We start from the raw sequence: 19,684 nt of genomic DNA on the forward strand, positions 1-19,684 counted from the left end.
GGAAGTAAATAGTCGATAAACTATTTAATTCATACATATTACATCGCTTTTATAAATATTTACAAGTAACAATCATCTATATAAATTATTTATTTATTTTATATAGTTTATATTTAAATTGTAAAATTTGTTGTCTAATTATATTACAGTATAATTACAAATCATCCAGTTCTACTTTCTTTTTACGTTTTTTTGCTGTTTTCCTTCCCTTTATAGTGTCCAGTTTTCTTTTTTTAGCCTCTTTCTTCTTTTGTTGTTTAGCCAGTTTACGTTTAGCCGCCAGGTCAGGATCAGTCACAAACTGGTACAAAAAAATAATACATATGTATATAATTCTTCCGAGCACACTTATTCATAAAGTTCAACGAGTTCATAAACATGAATATCCTATACTATAAAAATTAAAGATGTAAAATAATAAAAATAAATTTACTTGTTGCGCACGAACTCTTCTTCTTTCCGCTTTCTTAATGTCCAACTTTTGTTGTACTCGATTCAGTAATTTGACATATTCCTCATTTCCTAAAGACTTTTTAATCATGGTAGCTACTTCTTTGGCAAGCCGACGTAATTCAGCGTTCGTTTCTTCTGTCGTAGTCATCTCCCGTACCAATGGAGACATAATATTGAAAAGTATCGCGTTTAGATATTCCATAGGCACTGTAGTTACTATACCGGCGATAAACTTGAACATTGCAGTTCTCTGAAAACATGTATCATTCGTATGGTTTATTTTAAAATATAAAATATGTATTCATGAAATTTTTCGCAGAAACATAGATATCTGGCAAATGAAGATATTCTTACCACTGATGTTGACTTAGGGGCTTGCGTTATTTCTATATTAACAGCTTTTCTCAGTCTCCTGATAAGCCAAGGAAAAGATAAATTATTATTATTTTTCGCTTTACTTCCATCATCTTCCTCATCAGTTTTCGCAACGGATCCTGTGACCGATTTTAACATCTTTGCGATAAAGATTAGGTTCTTCACAACCTGATCTGCTAACTCCTCGAATGTCATGTCCGGATAAAGTTGAGCCACTAAATCTAGAATCAAGCTCTTTAAAGTTTCAACGGGCCTCGAATACATGTAACCCTCGTGTACTCTATCGCTCTCTGGATTATTTAAAAGCTCCACGACTTTCTCAACGTCAAGGACAGCCAAAATAAAGCCGATTAATTGCGCTGCTGCTAATCGAACCCACAAGTGTGGATGCGCCAACAAAGATTGGCTATATTCTGAAATAAAATGTAAATATGCAATACTTATCGAAAAATAAATGCTTTCCAACGTTTCGGCGAAAATAACTTACCGGCAAACGAGTCAATAGAATCCTTGTACTTTTCATTTGTGAGGAAAGATGTGTGATGTGCTATTTTTAGTAGTAGTTGCAACACTTGAATTAAATGATGATCTTTCGTTCTTTCTTCCTTTGAATCAGGATCATCTTTCTGCGAGCATTTTGCATTATCTAACTTGTTGTTTTTTCCGAATTCCGCGTTGTCAGAGGCAGAGAAATCTGCCATCTGAAACTGCTTTAATAACAACGGTAAGACTTGAGGCAGTCGCGAATCGAAATCATTTTTCTCGACGGTCACGAATATGCCGCACAACTGTGCCGCCAATGTCCGGTACCTTATTTTGGAGTCACTTAGCCATTGAAGGGGCCATTTGTCAAATAGCTTATTCCTATCATTAGAGGATATCCGCATAAGCATTTCTTTTATACATTTCGCGCAAAGTTTACGGCAAGTTGGGTCGTCGTCGTCTATCAATCTTGCACCGGTCATTACAAATATGATTTCTGACCTCCTGGTTAACGTTTTCAACGGAAATCCCGTGACGATGGAATGGATCATTTCCAGTGCGCTCAATCGGCCCGGCTGCATTTCGTAGCTCAACTGAGTGAGATAAAAATATATGTGTTTATCCAAATGCTTGCCGAGCGGGTAACCCATGAGATAAGAGTAGAACAAAGAACGGGATTGCAATTTAACGTGTTCCAACTCCGAGGTAATACTCAGCATAGCTACTTTCTCCATGACGGTGTGCATTTCAGCGACAATCATCTTTCGATGTATTATAGCCTTGAGCAAGGTAAACGCAGTACCGTACTTGTCGCTGTCGTGTAGATCCTGCTCCGCGTATAAGATGAGAATCTTCAGCTGATCGGCATCGATACTGAAGTGTTTCACGTCGCGGACGAGGACGGACATGCATTTGAATGTGGCCATTACGAGATCGAAATTATCGCCTTTGCTTAATCCTGCGGCAGCATATTTATGCAAAATGTCGAACATGGAGGTACAAATGTCTGATATCGATGTGTGCATCGAAGGTAGATCCATCTTAAGCATCCAATTTAAGCATTGCAGTGCTACGGTGCACAGCTTAACATGATGGGACTTTAAACAGTCACTTAAAACTGATACAAATGGTTCCAAGTAACGTTTGTATTCCGCACCGGAGACTTTGTCCCGTTTCAGCAATATATGATACAGTCTCAGACCGAATTCTATCATTACATGAACGTTGGCATGCTTGGTAGTCTTTGCAGTAACTTTAATACCCATTCTGTTTTTGGGTTCTGGCGGTATGAGGAAATAATTCGACTCCTGCGGCATCGGAGCTTTCGTTTCACCTTTTCGCTGTTCTTCCGCGAGCTTTTTACTATCCTTCTCAGGCATAAGACCTGGTATACTTTCCGAAATAATACCGTAAAGAAATATAAGCATTTGTTCCAACGGTATGTAAGCATTGTCCGCCAATCCCAGAGTTACATTTCGGAGGCATTCCACAATCTTGTGTATCGTTTTATGCGAGTGCGTCTTCAATAACATTTCTTTTAACGGCAGGATTAAATCCAATAAGCAAGATTCTGTTATAAATTCCGCCAAAATATGGAAAATATCAAAGCTCTTGGTACTCTTTGCCTCCGACACATTTTTGATGATACCAGCTACTTCCTTTTCCTCTGCGGTCAATCCAAATAAATCCACTTTGCACACCTATATAAAAAATAATTATTTAAAGATATACATAGTGTTTCTAAAATATTTGATCAAACTTTACCAATCTTTGTACTAATTTTTATTGACAAAAGTATATATTATACAAACATAAGTCCATAAATCTTTTCAAAGGTCAAGACATTAAAAAACGTTAGCAAGTATTTCCAACATTCAAATTGATTGTTGAGAATATAGATATTATTTGAGATTGCTTGAATATTATAGCAGAGAAAGAATCATAATTAAATATCGGACAATACGATGTATACTGCGAATACAATACGAATAATGCAAACTTTATTATACTGATATATTTTTTCATTAATATACAATAATAATATTAATAGAATATATTGGCAAAGAGTTTGTATAATCAAACATTTCAGATATAATACTTACAGACAGAATGCTTTGTAAATTATTATTGATATCAAGTTTCTGGAAATGAGGCTTTAATGCGAGTAATACAGCCTGTACTGTATACACGAGAACGTGCACTTGGAAGCCTTTTGTTAACAGCGTATTCAATTCGTTCAAAAGATGGTGAAGATACTTCGGTCCTAAAGTAATCATAATTTTCTGTAGTGTCTCGCGAGTCGCACGTCGAACCGATTCCATACGCGACTTGAGGAACGTACACAGTTTCATGAAAATTCTGAAAAAATATACATGCGTTACACATTTGCACAAGACAATTGTCATATATACATTTTCCTTCTCTTTTCTTCAAATTTCAAGATTTTCAGAATCTTGGATTATTGCTACTTGAGTGAAATAATCTTCAAATGCAATAAAAGAGTACAAAATATCTCTGACATCACTTACCCTGGCAGATTTGTATCCAGAAGATTCTCGGGCATTTTCTGCAGTAACTTAACAAGCGCGAGAGCAATTGGAACTCTCAGTAAATCGTCCTCCTCGGTCTCGGAGGCTATTTTCTTCTTGTTGATTTTATGACTGCTGTCTTGCCGAGTTTTTGCCACAATCGATCGATGCAGTTGAGGCAACAATCCGTTCGATATGCTAAACACCACTTTTTTCGCGCCGTATTGAGAAAGCAGCGTTTGCCTTTCAAGTATCGGTGGTAAGTCTTCCTTTATCGCTTCCTTATCCGTCTCTATTATTTCTTCAACACCTTCGACATTCTCATCGTTTAGTGCTTCCTCCAATTTTTCTTCATCTCCTTGTTCCGTGTTTTCGAGGTTCCCATCTTTACCAGTCGCATCATTGGCTTCTTCTCTTTCAGTGACAGAAGTTTCAGTAACAGCATTATCTTCGGTTCCTGTCGAAGAAGCTTTGGTTTTCGTAATTTTCTCTGCCGGCTTGTACTTAGAAAGATCGTAATGAAAGGAGTCTAGTATCGTTACTACTATTCTAACGACTTGCTTCTGGAACTCTGTGGAGCTCCTCAGTTTGTTTAAATAATACTTCAAGATGATCTCGTAGTGGTGCCACGGTAACAGCTTGCACACCACTCCGACGGTCTCGATAGCGGCGTCAACGAGACTGTTCTTGTGAATAAAAGCCTCGTTGCATAAATATGATGAGCAGAGGGGAAGAATAAATTGCGTCAATGTTTTGGGATTAAACGGCTTCCGCAATGTCTTGGCGAGCGTGCAGAACTTGAGTAAGGCGCGAGCTCTCCTGTACAGTTGCAAGTGTTGCATATTCTCGAAGAAATCGACTTCAGGATCGGCTCGATTGGCAAGCAGGGACAAGTCTCGTAAAACGGGATGTACGTCCGCGCACTCCAGGGCCATGTGTCCCAAAAGCGCTATCGATTGAAGGCGAACGGTCTCGTTCTTGCTCGCGATGCCCTTCCTCGTGAGAGCTAAGATAGTGTCGTCCATTAAGTAACGCCTGTTCAAGACGTTACTCTGGTGCTCCCTCGCTAATTTCGCCGCGACGAGCTTCAGGCACTGGCCGGAGCAGTCTCGCATCGCCAGATCCGACACAGTCTTTAGAAAATAAAAGCAGTTGTGTATCACAGTCACGCCAAATTCCAGGGCAATCGCGTTCCTCCCGGCCATGTCGCTGATCAGCTCGAAGGCGTCCAGCCTCTTCTGGAAGTCCGGCTGATCGACCCATCTGTGATCCCACGCGTTGAGAGCGGCCAGAACCTCGTAATCCTGAATCATCGCCTCGCGATGCTCCTCCGCGGACCTCTCGGCGATGGTACGATAAAGCTGCAAAAGAGTTTTGCGAGCGGGCACATCCGACAGGAAGCCCATCAGCGGCGCGATAGAACGCAAATGAATCTCCGGCTTATTCACAATTTTTATGAGATTCGTGACGGTTGTCAGCAATCCCATAACGACCTCCTCGTTACCGCCAGATGTAACCTTCTTGATTAGCACGGGTATTATCAGCTTCAGCACCGTGTCGCATGTCTCGGCATCCGTAACGAATTCGGAGATTCGCGACAGGATGATCAGCTCGGTCTTGTTTATGCTCTTGTGAAACCTTTTAAGTCTATCTTTGATGAACTCCAGAACGTTAGGGACATGCGGCAGGAGTATAGCGGAGCCGTAGTTGATCCCGCTCGAAAGTACCTTCTCCTCCACCTCGAGCATGTTGGTGAGTATCGGCGTTAGCGGTAAGAACGGCGCCGCGTCCACCTGCATCGCATCCTCGTTGGATCTCCCCCCGTAGTCCTGCAGTGTCAGCATCTTCTCGATGATCTCCAGAATGGCGTTGACGACGGACTGATGCGTCTTGGGATTCGACAGGAGTCGCATGATATAAGGGAGAGGAGTGATCGACTGGTCGTCCTCCTGATGCTTCGCGAACAACGGATAGTACCGCGAGTTCTGGCCCCACGCCATGAATAACTTGAGCAAGGCCGTAGGACTGTGTATACCTTCGATAGGCAGTTTCTGCAACAAGGGAAATATCGCAACGTGAAAGATCGCGTCTATCTCGTGCCGCTGCGGCTGCCAGTCGTAGTCCTCGAAGTGCGTGAAGAATCTGGCCAGGATACCGACGCAGCTCGTCCTCACGTTCTTGATCGTCGACAGGTATCCCGGGTAAACCTCCCCCGATCTCCGCAGAATCCCGTTCACCTCGGCCAGGATGCAGATCAATATTCTGAGCAACCGCGGTAACAACTTCGCCGACATCTTCCCGCCGAATTGCTCTATTACTATCGCCAACAGATTCACGGCGCTCTGCATGCGTTTAGGCGGCATGACGTTATTCAGATCGACGGTATCGACCATGTTCCCAGCGTACTTCCTCAGGTCAAACGCCTCGTCCACCTCCAGCGACACGTATTTGAACGGTCTAAATGCCATTTTGACGAATATGATCATCTCGTCCTCCTGCGCACCGCCCAGGAAGCGCAGTATGATCTTTCTCCGTGCAAATCCACCGGCTTTTCCACCGGTCCTCATGCCGGTCTTCGTAATCATTTTGGCGTAAATAATTCTCATTATGATCGGCATGAGATTCTCGCGATGCTCCTCGTCTATCATGCTGCTCTCCCGATCCAGCTTGAAACGCGCGAGCTCATTCTTCAAATTCTTCTCGTTTATCAAACTGCACAGAGACTCCTTGTACGGCAAAAGATACTTGTACTTGTACGCGAAGAGACAATTCAGAGCGGCTCTCTGTATGTCGGCGTTCCTCGAAGAAATCAAGTCCAGATAGATCTGATGCAGCTCCGCTTCTCTGTGCATCATTTTCGGATTCTGCACCTTATCAAATATCTCCATCTGGGCGAGTAAAAGTTTTACCTTGTAATTCCTTTTCATCGCGTCCGCTTGCGCGGCTTTTACGCTCCTCTCGTTACGCTCCTCGTTCTCGCTCTCGTTCTCGTTCTCGTCATCCGTGTCATTGTCCGCATCGATTAATTCTTTACGTTTTTCGACGTCGCAATACTTGCCCTCGTCGGAGTTGGATCTAAAAAAATTTGCATTTACGAAATCGATGAACAATCCGGTTAAGTCTCTGTTTTTCGTCTCGGCGTAGGGTGAAAAATGTGCCATGCATTTCCAGAGAAGGATCTTGTAATTCTCGAAATCAGGCTTATCGTCGTCGTGCCTCTCGATCAGCGATTCCAACGACGAAACCACGTGGCAATCGAACGACGATCTCCGTTGTTCAATCTCCGGCATATTGTTAGACGTTAACTCGGCCAGAAACGTCGGCCAGAACTGTGGGCATTCCTTGTTACCGTAACTAGCTATGATTGTACTCACGGGCTGCCAGAGCAGAGAAAAATTGACGTACAAATTGCCCATCAAGCATCTTAATGGAAATTCGTGATACTTCGGATCTAGATTAGCTATCGCGTGAGTCTGAAATCCTAAAGCTTGTAAGTGCAACAGCTTGCTGCGGTAGTTTTGCATTGTCACGGATTCACATTCCACCAAATAGACAAGCTCCATAGCGTTTTTTCCATCACCTTGCACCGAGGGCCCCTTCGGGTCTTCGACATTAGAAAACAAAGAGTACAAGTGTGCCACGATTAATCGAACGTTGCTATAAGGCGAACTACATTTTTTTACTATATTGTCGTTTAATTTGTCAAACGACGCTGAATTTATGTAGTCCGCACGATGCTGCGACGCAGCAAAGTACGTTAAGCAGAGATCTATCGCGTTTAAGATACACTTGTTATCGTTGTTAACAAGATCAATTATTTTTATGTCAGATTTCACGAAAAACTCGTGGAGACTGCTTGGCTCCGACACGTGCACCAGCGATTCCAGTGTTAATAAAAATACGAAAGCGGTTTTATTGATGTCCGCAGCATCATCCGCACTGTCCGGTTTCAGTATCTTTTTATATAAAAATAACAAGCCATCTCTCAACGTATCTTTAAATTCTTCGCGTAACGGCTTCAGATGTGGTAAAATTATCAAAATTCTCAGTGCGTCGAGCGAGACGGTATCGGTAGACAACGTTCTCAATTCTCGTAAGAGATAATCGATACTCCCGCTTCCGATATTCCGTGTATCTAAAATGTACTTTTTCCATTTGTCCAAAGTTATACCGCTGAGGCAAGGTGATGCTTTTGCGAGAATTATTTTAGCAAGCAGAAGCAACGTCTTACTGTCAAATCCAGCAGACATGCTGCGCCGCAATACATGAGGCAATACCAAAGCTTCGAACGAAGAGTAATGTATTAAATTTTCAACGGAGGAATACAATAATTCCATATCGTTTACCGTCATAATTTTCAGCAATAGTTGACTCGAATTCTCCTGCATTAACTTGACGTTGGATGCCAAGAGAATGGCTACAGACACGTTGATAACTTCTCGCAAGATATTACTGTCTTCGCTCAATACGTCCATCATGTTGGTAAATCTTTTCGTCAAGGATACAGCGTCGGTTAAAAATCTCCCATTTTTACAGCTGACAATCATATGTACGAGACGCAATAAAAGAATCAAAGCGTGTTTCCTCTCAGAGAATTCCAACGACTGCTTCAACTTTTCGACAAACGTGTCTATTATTTTAAGTATAACATTCCACATGACGTCACAGCACTTTTGTGGATGTATGTTTTGCAATATGCACGTTACGATTTCACGTAGTACTTGATATGTGAGCTTTCGGTCAATAGATTCGTCTTGCAGAGCGTTGAAATAAAGAAGTAACATCTGCTCGGCGCAGGAATGGAACTGCCCTGGAGTACCGGACACAACTTGAAACAATAACTTTCCGCAGCCCGGTATCCCATTCTCCTTATCATTTTCATTTCTATCCTCGAGAATACGTAGCACCAATTTCAGGAAGGAGTCTTTATCCTTGATCTTGCGAACTACAAATGCAAAACTTTCGGCGGCGAACCTGTTTATATAGACCGGCTGCGTGTCAGCCAGCAGCGGCAGCAACAGAGGCACCACAGTTCTTATGTTTCTTGTGAGATATCGCCACAGAAATTTAAACAGATATGCCAAAGTGGTGAACGTGTACTCTATCTGCTCGGCGTTTTTCGTTTGCAACAGGCAGATCATTTCCGACAGAAATTCTGGAAAATAATCGTAGAACTCCTTCTGAAGATCTCTCGCTACGGCTACTACCAACCTGTGGGAAACAATGTGAGAATAGAAATAATAACAAACGTCTCTCGATGCTACACATGTCTATCTACATGCCGTACGCGTACGCTACTTACTCCAAGATCGGCTGCAGGAACAAGGGATCTCGTTTCCTCAAATACAACATAAGCGTGTCGATCACGTGCTGCTTCTTGTGAAGGAGCTGAGGCAACGTGACGATGTCCCGTACTTGCTTCTTGAAGGCGGTGTAGCCATCCGTCAGGTTGAGAACGTTCCATTTCTGCAGCGTCTCGTGAAAGTGAGTCTCGACTTCCTCGGCGTTGTCCTCGTTCCGATGTGCCACACGGTGAAAAACGTCGACGTCGATCTCCGTCACTCGCTCGGAAAACGGCTTAAACTGCGGAGGAAAGAGCCGGTTTCAGAGCCACGCGCGCGCGCGCGCGCGCGCACGCACGCGATTAGGTTAACCTCGCGTTCCCCCACGGGAAACGACTCTACTCACCCGGAAGACGTTCGCCTCCTTGTGACGGGTCGGTTTATTCTTCATGTTAACAGATTGTCCTGGTGCACGTTCGAATCGGATCCGATCAACACATCGTTCACTTTATTTAAACTGAAAACATTTCAAAGGAGTCAAATTGAACGCGGAACGTGTCCCACGTGTAAACTTATAGCGTTTTTCACTGGCAGAGCTGGTGCGCATTCAGTGCACATTAAAGCCGTCGTACACAAACCAACGGAAAGTGTGTATGTTTAATATAAACGGGTTAAATCATGAAATCGTCAATATTCTTTATTGCACTATTTGGCAAAATATGTACTGGGTATTTTATCAGTCGAAATATTTGCATTTTACTTTAAATATTAAAGATTAAATCAGTGTACAACGGCTTTAATGTGCACTGAGTGCGCACCAGTTCTGCCAGTGAAAAACGTTATTAACCAAGCTGACCAAGCTTCCTGCTTAACCCTACACGGCTGGCCTGTGTTCGAATGCGCATGCGCGAATTTGTCACCCCGACCCCCGACCCCCGACCAGTGACCAGCTGCCGAGCCGACTGCCGACACTGCCGATGTGACGGATGACGGGTTGTCAAATGTTGTTATGAATGGAACAGATTTAGATTTTACTTACGTGGTGCAGGTACGAAACGCCGGCGCCGCGCGTTCTCGCTCTACCCGACGACGACGTGGAGAGATGACAGGATCGGTGACCGGATCGGGGAGCGTCTAGGTACCAAGTCCGAGGTCCGAGAGAGAGAGAGAGAGAGAGAGAGTATCGTCGAAAAAATCGATGGCATAAATGCGCTCGGCTATCAGCGCTATCCTGTCGAGTCCGGTGCCCGACAACAAGATGTCCCATCCCGACTACGAGCAGACCGCTCACGATCACGCCTCCCTGTTGCTGCTGCTGCGGCCGGTCGGCACGCAGATCAAGCCGAAGACGGTCAGTAGGTTATGCGAGCGGATCGTCAAGACTGGCAGCAGGTTCTCCGTGTCCGACTCGAGCGGCGGCACCCGGGAGATCCTCGCCCGATTTGTCCGGGAGCATCCCGTGGAGAACAACGACTGGGGGGACTTTCAGACGCACAGGAGGCTCCTAGGCCTGATCACGTTCGGCAAGTACGACAATCAGACGGAGCTGAACGAGCTGTGCAGAGTGCACGAGACCCTGAAGGTCAAGTACAGCAGCACCCTGTACGACTCGCGTGCCATCCTCTTCGGTCCCCTCGAGTCGAACGGCACGAGCCGTCACGAGCCGCCGCCGGGCTACACCACGCCCGGCAACTTTAAAACGCGGGCGATATTCTATGCGGACGAGGCGTGCCCCGATCTCGAGACGCAAACGGCCGAATATCTCAATTTTCTCTTCTGGATCTTGGAGTCGAAAAGGCTGGAGCGTTCCAGGGAGAAGATAGACCGTGTCTCTCTTCTGTTGGCTCCGTTTGAGAAGAAAGATTTCATTGGGTTAGACCTCGAGTCCAGAAATAATAAGAAGAGATGTGTAGGCCGCATGACGAAGCATTTAGGTGATCTGTGTCTTCAAGCCGGACTTCCAGCCGATGCCCTCAACAATTATAATTCCGCAGCCAACATTCTGCAAGCCGTCAATGACTGGTTGTGGCTGGGAGCAGCGTACGAAGGTCTCTGCGCTGCTTCGGTCTTGGTTCTTTATCCTAATATGTGCCGAAGTCTTCCATTGCAAAGAAATTCTTCCCTGCAAGAAGGAAGTCCGAGTAAGCAGAGGTATGGATAATCTCTGAGCAAAAACATAAAACTGTCTTTTTTCACAAGTCATTATACATATAATTAAAGCATCAAAGCGCCTCCACTTTTGTTAAGGAGTTTAGTTTGAGAGATATGAGAGAGCTAATGAATCAATTATTTGTCATTTTATAGACGAGGATCACAGGCTCTTACAGTTTTGCCATCTCCGCCCAGTATAGACATGGTAAAGGCCAGCATGCCACATATTTTACTACCCGAGGAAATATCTAAGAAATATCGCGAAGCTATAGTGCATTATAGTAAATACCAATACGCAGGAATAATTGAAACTGAAGCTAGTTTCAAAGCTACGAGAATCTCAATAGAACAGAACTGTACCTTGCAAGCTGCGTCATATTTAAATAATGTTGTATTGATTAATTTGCCTCTGAGCGAGCAAGAAAAAGTACGTGGTATTAACGTAACGCAGAAAACTTGAACGTATAAAGCTTATCGAGGTGTTATATAGATCAAATATTTCAGATTGATCGATTTACTACATTGTCAGATCTATATACGAGCTTTGGTTTTGACAGAAAAGCGTCATTCTGTTTGCGATTGGCCGCCACTCGTCATGTATCGCAAAACAATCCTAATCCAGACTGGCAACAATGTTATAATTTGATGTTGCAAGCTACATCTGGATTTAAATTATCTTTAGATCCTGTCGATATGCCACCAGGTTACTGCAATTGTGTTAAATTTTGTAAAATTTTACATTCCAAATATATTTTCCCGATTATATACATTATTATACTTTTAAATTATAATTTTAAATAAAAATATATGTGTTGTATCTTTTAATATCAATTTTATCTTTTTGTTTCAATTGTTTTGTGATGTTTAAAATCGTACTGTTCTCTTACAGATGGACAAAGAGGATGGCCGGCTATACAGATTCAAATAATAAATGAACTTGTTGCTGCTGCCAACCGAATGGGCCATCCGGCACTCGCTACAAGGCATCTGACGTTTTTGCTTCAAACAATGTATAATCATCTGACGCTTACCGAACGGAAGGATATTGCACTACAGTTACAAAATGTATCTCAACAGTGCGAGGGTGCACCAGTCCCTCTTGTATGTTAAAAAATAATTATAATGATATGAATAATTATATTAAGTGTTTCATATAAAATAAACAATGTTTTTTGCGATAGGTTTTAGATTCTGGTACTGTCATACCACCGGCTAATTTATTAAATATACCAAAAACAAAATCGTTTGCTCTGAAAAACATGCAGCCACACTTGCAGCCTCAAAAGATAGAAAGGGTGAAAGAAGATCATGGTCCATTTTTATTTACGCCAATTAATTTCGGATCGTTGGAGCGCAAAAATACTTCGAAAAGCAAAGTTGGTATGTGCATACCTAGATGTTGATTGATTGCCATCGATAAAAGTGTAATATCATTGAAGATAAACTTTTTCCAACAGATTATTTGTGGGTGGAAGGAGATATCTGTGAGGTGTCAATGCTGCTCATAAATCCTTTACCATTTGAATTGCACGTGTCTAACATGAGACTTTTGACAAACGGCGTAGTATTTGAATCGATACCAGAAAGCATTAGCCTGCCTGCCGAGTCTGGTCCGATTGCAGTTACGTTAGCAGGCAGACCCAAGGAAGTTGGAGATTTAGAAATACTCGGATTCAGCACACATACATTAGGAGTTAAATCTAACTGTAGATTGAGATACATGGAGAGTATGTTACATCCTCAATATACGGTCGAAGTCATTCCAGCCTTACCAAGAATCGATGTCGCAACTAGTTTGCCTCAAACTGCTAGTTTCAGTTCCGGCGACAATATAGTTACCAGCGCGAGTATATCTCTCTATGGCGGTGAGAGGTTTGTGTCTACTGTTAGCGTTACAAAATTTTTTCCCTCAATACTATTTTCGTGTAAAATGGTTTCGCGCCATTTACTGTTTGCAGCGCCGAGTGTACCGTGACAATAACGAACGCCGGTCAAGTTCCTATTGAAATGGTCGAGTTATCGGTACAATCCACTCTGGATGCTGTAACTGAGAGTAAAATTTTCAAATGGAGCGATGAGAATTTAATGACGCAATTGCCTTTACAACCTGGCAGCAGTGCGAGTCTTACTTTATATCTGTACGCAGCGACGGATTTTATAGCGCCTTCGATCAGAAATGGTAATACAATTATATCGTTAATTATATTATTATGGTAACATAATTTTGAAATTTTAATAATTTTTCCTCTTTGCTGAATTTACAATTTATTTTTCAGATGTTACTAGCAGTACCTGTCTTAGTCAACCAAGCAGTTTAATGTCACATTCAGGCCACAGTTCTTTACCATCTAGGCTTAGTTCTCCGTCTCATACGAAAAGACAATCCGAGCTGACCTCTTCCTTCAGATCGGGAATAAGTTCGCACTCCGGCCACTCTTCTTTAGCAAGCACGCGTTTGTCGAAACTTGCAGTACCTTTGCAGACGTCTAATATTATCGAAGGTCAATTGAGGATAAAATACTCGGGAGGTGGAGGCTTAGTAACTGGATACTGCAGAATTTCATCTGTTTTTATAACCATTGAGATGCTACCCAGTGTGCAGATTACTAATTGGGATGTATTGCCGGCTGAAACGTAAGTCACGAGAATGCAAATACTTGGTAAAAAATAGTATTTATTTATGCAATTTGTATCTCGTATGTTGTCGTACATATTTTATCTATAAAAATTCTTTCGCTAACAATTTTCAGACCATTGCAATTTTATCTCGTACTGGACGTGACAAACATGACAAATCACGAAATGGAATTGCACTATACGCAAAATAAATGTATATACATGGAAGGTAAAGAACCATGTAGAATTCCTGTTCCAGTTGACCGATGTCCACTTAATAAATTATCTATGGTAATAACGGAGACCTATGGCCTATTCGAAGATATACCACCGCAATGTAATACTATTGTACTGTAATGTAATACTATTTTTTTTTTTTTTTCACTTATAGTTAAATGGTGCTGGTGACACAAGTGAACTCCAAAAAATATGTGCTGAACATATAGCTTCGTTGGTTGATCTACGCTGGCAATTACTAGGTACCGAGTCAACAGGAAAAGCAACTCTATCCGGCATTACTTTAACTCAGGATATGTTAGATCTGGTCAGAATGAGTCCTCTACAGTGGGGTGCGTATATACTATTTATGTGCTATTTACTATGCATATGTATAAAAAACTTAAAAAATTACTAAACAAATTCAACATTTTCCAGAAATAACTATTAACGATATTATTGTAAAAGCACAAGAAGAACCGTCGTGTGCTTTGGGTGAATGCATAAGTGTCGGTGTGGGAGTGTGCAATGCTCTGGAGCATCCGCTGAGTGATCTTACATTGTCCATTAATTTCTATCAGGACCATCATAATGGAGTGAATAATTATCAGTTGGAAACAAGATTATCCATAGCTGGAGCAAATAAGGTCATGCTGCCTACTGTGAGTCACAACTTTCATAAATACAATTTATAGCTGTATACACCCTTGTCTTACGTTCCCGATTTTATGAAGAAACAACAGTTACAGGAATCCGGCAGAGCCTATCATGAATGTCGCGTAGTATTTTTCACTGCTGGTCAGTACAAAATAGATATTCAATGTAGTAGTAAAGAATCCGCTCCAAATTCTCCAATGCTTTATTCGGAGCTCGTAAATGCGGGACATACATGGCGTTATATACCGCCCATCGAAATAACTGTCGACGATTATTAATATAAATCTTATAAATATAAAATACAAATCACCGTCTACACTACAATAAACTGTAAGATTTGTAAAAAGAAAGAACGCGCAACGTTGTGTATTAATTATATACATAAAAATAAAGAAAAAATATTTACTTTAATAAAATTAATAATTTTTATGTAATGTTCTGTGTGCATGCGTTAAATATAAATTGTTTTTACTTCCAACAAGCTATATATGTGTAGATATTATAAAAAATATAAATATTATCGTTTATTTCCCTCTAACTTTATTTTCTTGCCGAGAGGAATCATTTCCATCTCTTGCACCGTCCTCCGGAACTTTTTGTAAAATTCGAGTACAGCTGTATTAGCCCACACCTGTTGGCTATTAAAATCTAAAACGCGTAAACTTTGTAAGCTCTGAGCTCTTGAAAGTGCTACGTAAGACTGACCAGCGTCAAATACCCTCGCCAAACACATTTCCACACAGTCCAAAGTTAAGCCCTGACTTTTATGAATCGAAAAGGCCCACGCTAGCTTTAACGGAACTTGTTTTCGGTGTACGACAGCACCGGAAGTAGTTTTGATAGCCCATTTTTCCATCTTTGCCTCATAATGAGTTCCAGATCGCAACTGAATCACCGGTATATCATTTTTAAAACTAACAACAACACCTCGAGCTCCGTTCACCAATCCACTGTTAACATTAATATTTTTCAGCAGCATAACTTGCGCGCCAACTTTCAGTACTAATTTGCCAGGTATAGGCAGCTGCTGATCCAACATGTACGTCATAGAACTATCGGAATCTAACGCTGTATATACTTTACTCTCGCCCTTAAGTTCATCCAACTGAAATTCATTAATCTCATCGGCCTCCTTCACATGCGAACATAATCTAGTTGCCAATACTCCATTGCTTTCAATTTTTTGCTTCGCCGTTTCCTTCAAGATATCTACGATGTCATCGGTGACTCTACCTATCCTAACGCTATTTAATATTTTCACGAACGCCTTGTCCTTTTGTCGATGGACCGTCTGTAATTCAAAATTAAAGTGAACACATTTTTGCCAGGCCTCGCTTTGAAAGCAAAACTTGGCCTTGTCGTCGTCGGTCCCGATCCTCGAGACGGGAGGTAACTGAAAGAAGTCACCGCACAAGATCAATTGTATTCCTCCGAAGGGTCTTTCCGTTCTACGCACGTGTCTCGCCACCGCCTCGATCTTGTCAAAAAAATCACCGTTTACCATAGAAATTTCGTCTATCACCAAGTGTTTCGTTCTCCTCCATATCGAAGCTGCGGACGGACGGGAGGCCAACTGGACGCATCTCTCCTTGGTGGCGGTACCCAGACCGATACCGGCAAACTGATGCAACGTAATTCCACCTATGTGACAGGCCGCTACTCCAGTGCTCGCCGTGGCCATTGTCACGTCCGGGGGAAGGGCCGAGATTATCTTCCTCAGTAGAAACGACTTACCGGTGCCCGCGCTACCAGTGAAAAACACATTCTTCCCGCTGAGTACCGCATTCAGAATTCGCGTTTGCTCCTCAGTCAGCTCTCCCGCGGTAGGATTCTCGTACAGCTTCTTTGCCGCGGGTACCTTAGGGCCATCGTCGCTGAAATGCTTCCGCTTCCTGACCACGCCCGGCGACGGAGTGGTGACCGTCGCGCGTGACACAGCCATAGCTTTCTCCTTCGCTCTGTTGACCTCTGTGCTAGTAGCTGGACTGATGTCCTCGCCCTCGCCACCGCCACCGCCACCGCCACCGCCCGGTCGCACATTCGCAAAGAGCTTCTCCCGCAAGGGATCCTTCGGGACCTGTACCACCGAGACTTCCTGGCCCGTCAGCTTGACGAATATAGTCTTCAGGAACGTTATCAGCTGGGAGGAGGGTGCGTTTGACAGGAACAACGTGCAGTTCTGCTCTTTAAACTTGATGGACGCCTTCCCCTCGGTCATGAATTTATTAAATACCGATATACCTCTTAGGGGTAGCTTCGTGAGCGCGTTCGCCTTCTCGGCGCGTACCTCGACCAGCAGCTCGCGCTGATTGTCTCGAATCAGGCGCAACGATGCCGTCCGGTGAGTCGCCTTCCTCTGGATGGATCCTTGCGCGTTTAACCATTCCACGGCAACGGTGCAGGTCAACGAGCAGCTGTCCCCCGCGGAATCCATGTCCCCCGCAAGTAGAGTCGTTTACCTAGGAAACGCCACGAGCAGTTGGCTTGATAACAATGCGACGACGACGACGACGACGACGACGACGACGACTTAATGTTTTGTAAAGATATTTTAAATTGGCGTCACACCTGAACGCGACGTGAATACCGGCCTCACCGGCAGTCGCAGACAAACGCGAACGCGCCGCGAACGGTACACCAGAAAAGCGCGCGCAATATCTCGGCGCAGGATGCCTAACCTTATAGGAGTAACAAGTAACAGAAACTCACTGGATGGACGTAACTAGAAAATGAATTCTCCTATTGGCTTGTGGCGTGGCTCGTGTATCGTGTATATAGAGTGTGTTCCGAAACTTCCGAAACGTATTGAAAATCTATAGCATTTTCTGTCATTTTTTTGCAGCTGGAAATGATGATGTACTTATCAGCTGATCTTGCTGAAACGTTTCGATGAAAGAGCCAGAAAGAGCGCGAAATCGATCAGCTGAAGATCGCGCTCATTTTTGGAACGGCGGACGGCCATTGTTCGAGCCGGTATACCGGGTACTGCCGGGTGAGTGCCGGGTACGTCGGGTACCGTTACGTAGTGAAAAAACGAGAGTCATTCAAAGCATTTGTAAGGTAAGCCATAAGCGTCAAGTAAATAAATTGACAGTCGTTGACAATTGTTGACAATCGTTTGGAATAGCTTAAGCTTGAGACAAATCGTTCGGCTATCAAGATCGACAAGATCCACTGGGACATCATGGTCCTGATGCCAAAGGAGTCCGCGAAGCTGGTTGCCGGCTTGGCGAAGGACGTGTTCATCGAGCAGGCGGGCGTGAAGAAACTGGCCTTGGCGATCCTCGATGGCTTAAAAACCGGTAAGATTCGCGAGGGCAATTTCTCGCAGATCAAGTTTCATCCCAAGCCCGACGATCCCAGGGCGGCGGACTGGATATTCGTGCTGGACACGTTGAACTTCTCGTTCTGGACCGAGACGGGCGCGAAGAAATGGAGAGTCAACGGAGAGACCGGCTACTTCGCGTTCTGCGCCGCAGTCAGTCGGGCCATCGACGACGGGAAACCCATGTGGGATCCCAAGTATTACTCGCAGATAACGCAGGCGGATGCCGAGGTCATTTTCCGTGGCGACGACGAGGTCAGCATTCCGCTTATACACGAAAGAATCAAGGGCCTGCACGAGGCCGGAAGGGTTCTGTTGGACAAGTATAAGGGCACGTTTGCGGAGTGTATCGAGTCGTGCGAGGGCTCAGCGGAGAAGTTGCTCCGGCTGATCGTCAAGGAATTCGACTCGTACCGGGACGAGGCCGACTACGAGGGGCACAGGATCAGCATCTACAAGAGGGCCCAGATACTGATCGGCGACATTTGGGCCTGCTACGAGGGACGCGGGCTCGGCGAGTTCCACGATATCGACAGCATCGCGATGTTCGCGGACTACCGTATCCCTCAGGTGCTCGTGCATTACGGCGCTATGCGCTACAGCGACTCGCTCATGGGCAAGCTGAAAGCCGACGAGCCGTTGAAGCAGGGCAGCAGGGAAGAGGTTGAGATACGTGCCTGCTCGATCGAGGCGGTCGAGCAGGTGCGCGACGAGCTGCGAAGATTGATCGCGGCCGATCCGATATTGGCGGGCCTGAACCCGTCCGATGTCAACACGATCGTGATCGACCACTACCTGTGGGACTACCGGCGAGAGTACGCGCAAGAGTTGGAGCACATCCCGTTCCACAAAACGAGAACGATATACTATTAGAAGGCGCGCACGGGACGCAAACGTACCCCCCCCCCCCCCGCCTGTTGAATGGAAAAAATATCAGAAAAAGTTTTTACATACCAAATACTACATTCTAAAAACCAAATTTTATCTGTTCCTTTTTAGCTATATTTTATTATATTTTTATACTGCATCATATGTACAAAACGAGAGAAAATAGAATAAAGTTTATTACATGTTTCAGGCCAAACAGCTCTTTCATGTTATATAACGAGATCGATTAGATAAAATTATTGATAAGACATAAAAGATATCGTCATGTATCGCGTACCGCGATGTGATATTACGGCATTACGCAAGAATGAAAGAGAGTGGAAAGAATGTGTGTGTGTGTATATATATATAAGGCAGAGAAGAACTTCAATTACTTACTATACAATAATATGAATGTATTTGATGAAAATATTTACATGAAATGAAATATATTTCTTTTTAATACTGCTCTGCTCACGAGATAAGTCAGTTCAATTCAATTCAATCAACGAATTGGTTTATCAGGAAGTCCTCTGTTATCTCATTGTAACAGAAAATCAAAATTGTGTCAAATTATAAATTATCGATATACAATCGCTCTACACTCTCTCTCGTTACATAATAATTTTATTACGAGTTTAGAAAGTATTTTTAGGACTTATCAGAAAAATATACATTGCATCTTGGGGTTACGGTTTCTCATAGTATTATTCGCATAATCGTTATTTTTG

General features: G+C 43.4%; 3 protein-coding genes and 1 pseudogene across 5 annotated transcripts; 2 read left to right on the forward strand and 2 right to left on the reverse strand.

Moving 5' to 3' along the window:
• Positions 1–72: 72 nt before the first annotated feature.
• LOC139769678 (small subunit processome component 20 homolog) lies at positions 73–10,273 on the reverse strand. 2 transcript variants are annotated; one of them, XM_071700952.1, is made up of 9 exons: positions 10,161–10,273; positions 9,528–9,638; positions 9,142–9,422; positions 3,840–9,050; positions 3,414–3,669; positions 1,316–3,011; positions 808–1,241; positions 434–703; positions 73–301 (listed from the first exon to the last, which is right to left on the reverse strand). In XM_071700952.1, the coding sequence occupies exons 2-9, from the start codon at positions 9,570–9,572 to the stop codon at positions 155–157; spliced, it is 8,340 nt and encodes a 2,779-aa protein (XP_071557053.1). In that variant the 5' UTR covers positions 9,573–9,638; positions 10,161–10,273; the 3' UTR covers positions 73–154. The 2 variants fall into 2 exon arrangements, with proteins under 2 accessions (XP_071557053.1, XP_071557054.1); XM_071700953.1 differs by lacking the exons at positions 73–301; positions 434–703; positions 808–1,241 and having other exon boundaries at positions 1,324–1,535; positions 1,639–3,011.
• A 55-nt stretch (positions 10,274–10,328) lies between these two features.
• Positions 10,329–15,288, forward strand: Brun (trafficking protein particle complex subunit brun). The gene is made up of 12 exons (XM_071700956.1): positions 10,329–11,272; positions 11,426–11,699; positions 11,777–11,975; positions 12,162–12,373; positions 12,454–12,652; positions 12,730–13,144; positions 13,231–13,451; positions 13,549–13,906; positions 14,023–14,179; positions 14,280–14,457; positions 14,543–14,766; positions 14,848–15,288. Exons 1-12 carry the CDS (start codon positions 10,329–10,331, stop codon positions 15,037–15,039), a joined length of 3,573 nt encoding a protein of 1,190 aa, XP_071557057.1. The 3' UTR covers positions 15,040–15,288.
• Positions 13,927–17,392, reverse strand: LOC139769686 (ATP-dependent DNA helicase PIF1 pseudogene; annotated as a pseudogene).
• A 134-nt stretch (positions 17,393–17,526) lies between these two features.
• Positions 17,527–19,421, forward strand: LOC139769692 (queuosine 5'-phosphate N-glycosylase/hydrolase-like). Of its 2 annotated transcripts, none has more exons than XM_071700976.1 (2): positions 17,527–17,821; positions 17,922–19,421. In XM_071700976.1, the coding sequence occupies exons 1-2, from the start codon at positions 17,651–17,653 to the stop codon at positions 18,957–18,959; spliced, it is 1,209 nt and encodes a 402-aa protein (XP_071557077.1). In that variant the 5' UTR covers positions 17,527–17,650; the 3' UTR covers positions 18,960–19,421. The 2 variants fall into 2 exon arrangements, with proteins under 2 accessions (XP_071557077.1, XP_071557076.1); XM_071700975.1 differs by having other exon boundaries at positions 17,529–17,821; positions 17,889–19,421.
• Positions 19,422–19,684: the final 263 nt, after the last annotated feature.

The sequence above is a fragment of the Temnothorax nylanderi genome, unplaced genomic scaffold (assembly GCF_030848795.1).
Source record: "Temnothorax nylanderi isolate EJ_2023f unplaced genomic scaffold, tnyl_v1.0 TNYL_tig0024_pilon, whole genome shotgun sequence".
NCBI classification, from domain to species: Eukaryota; Metazoa; Arthropoda; class Insecta; order Hymenoptera; family Formicidae; genus Temnothorax; species Temnothorax nylanderi.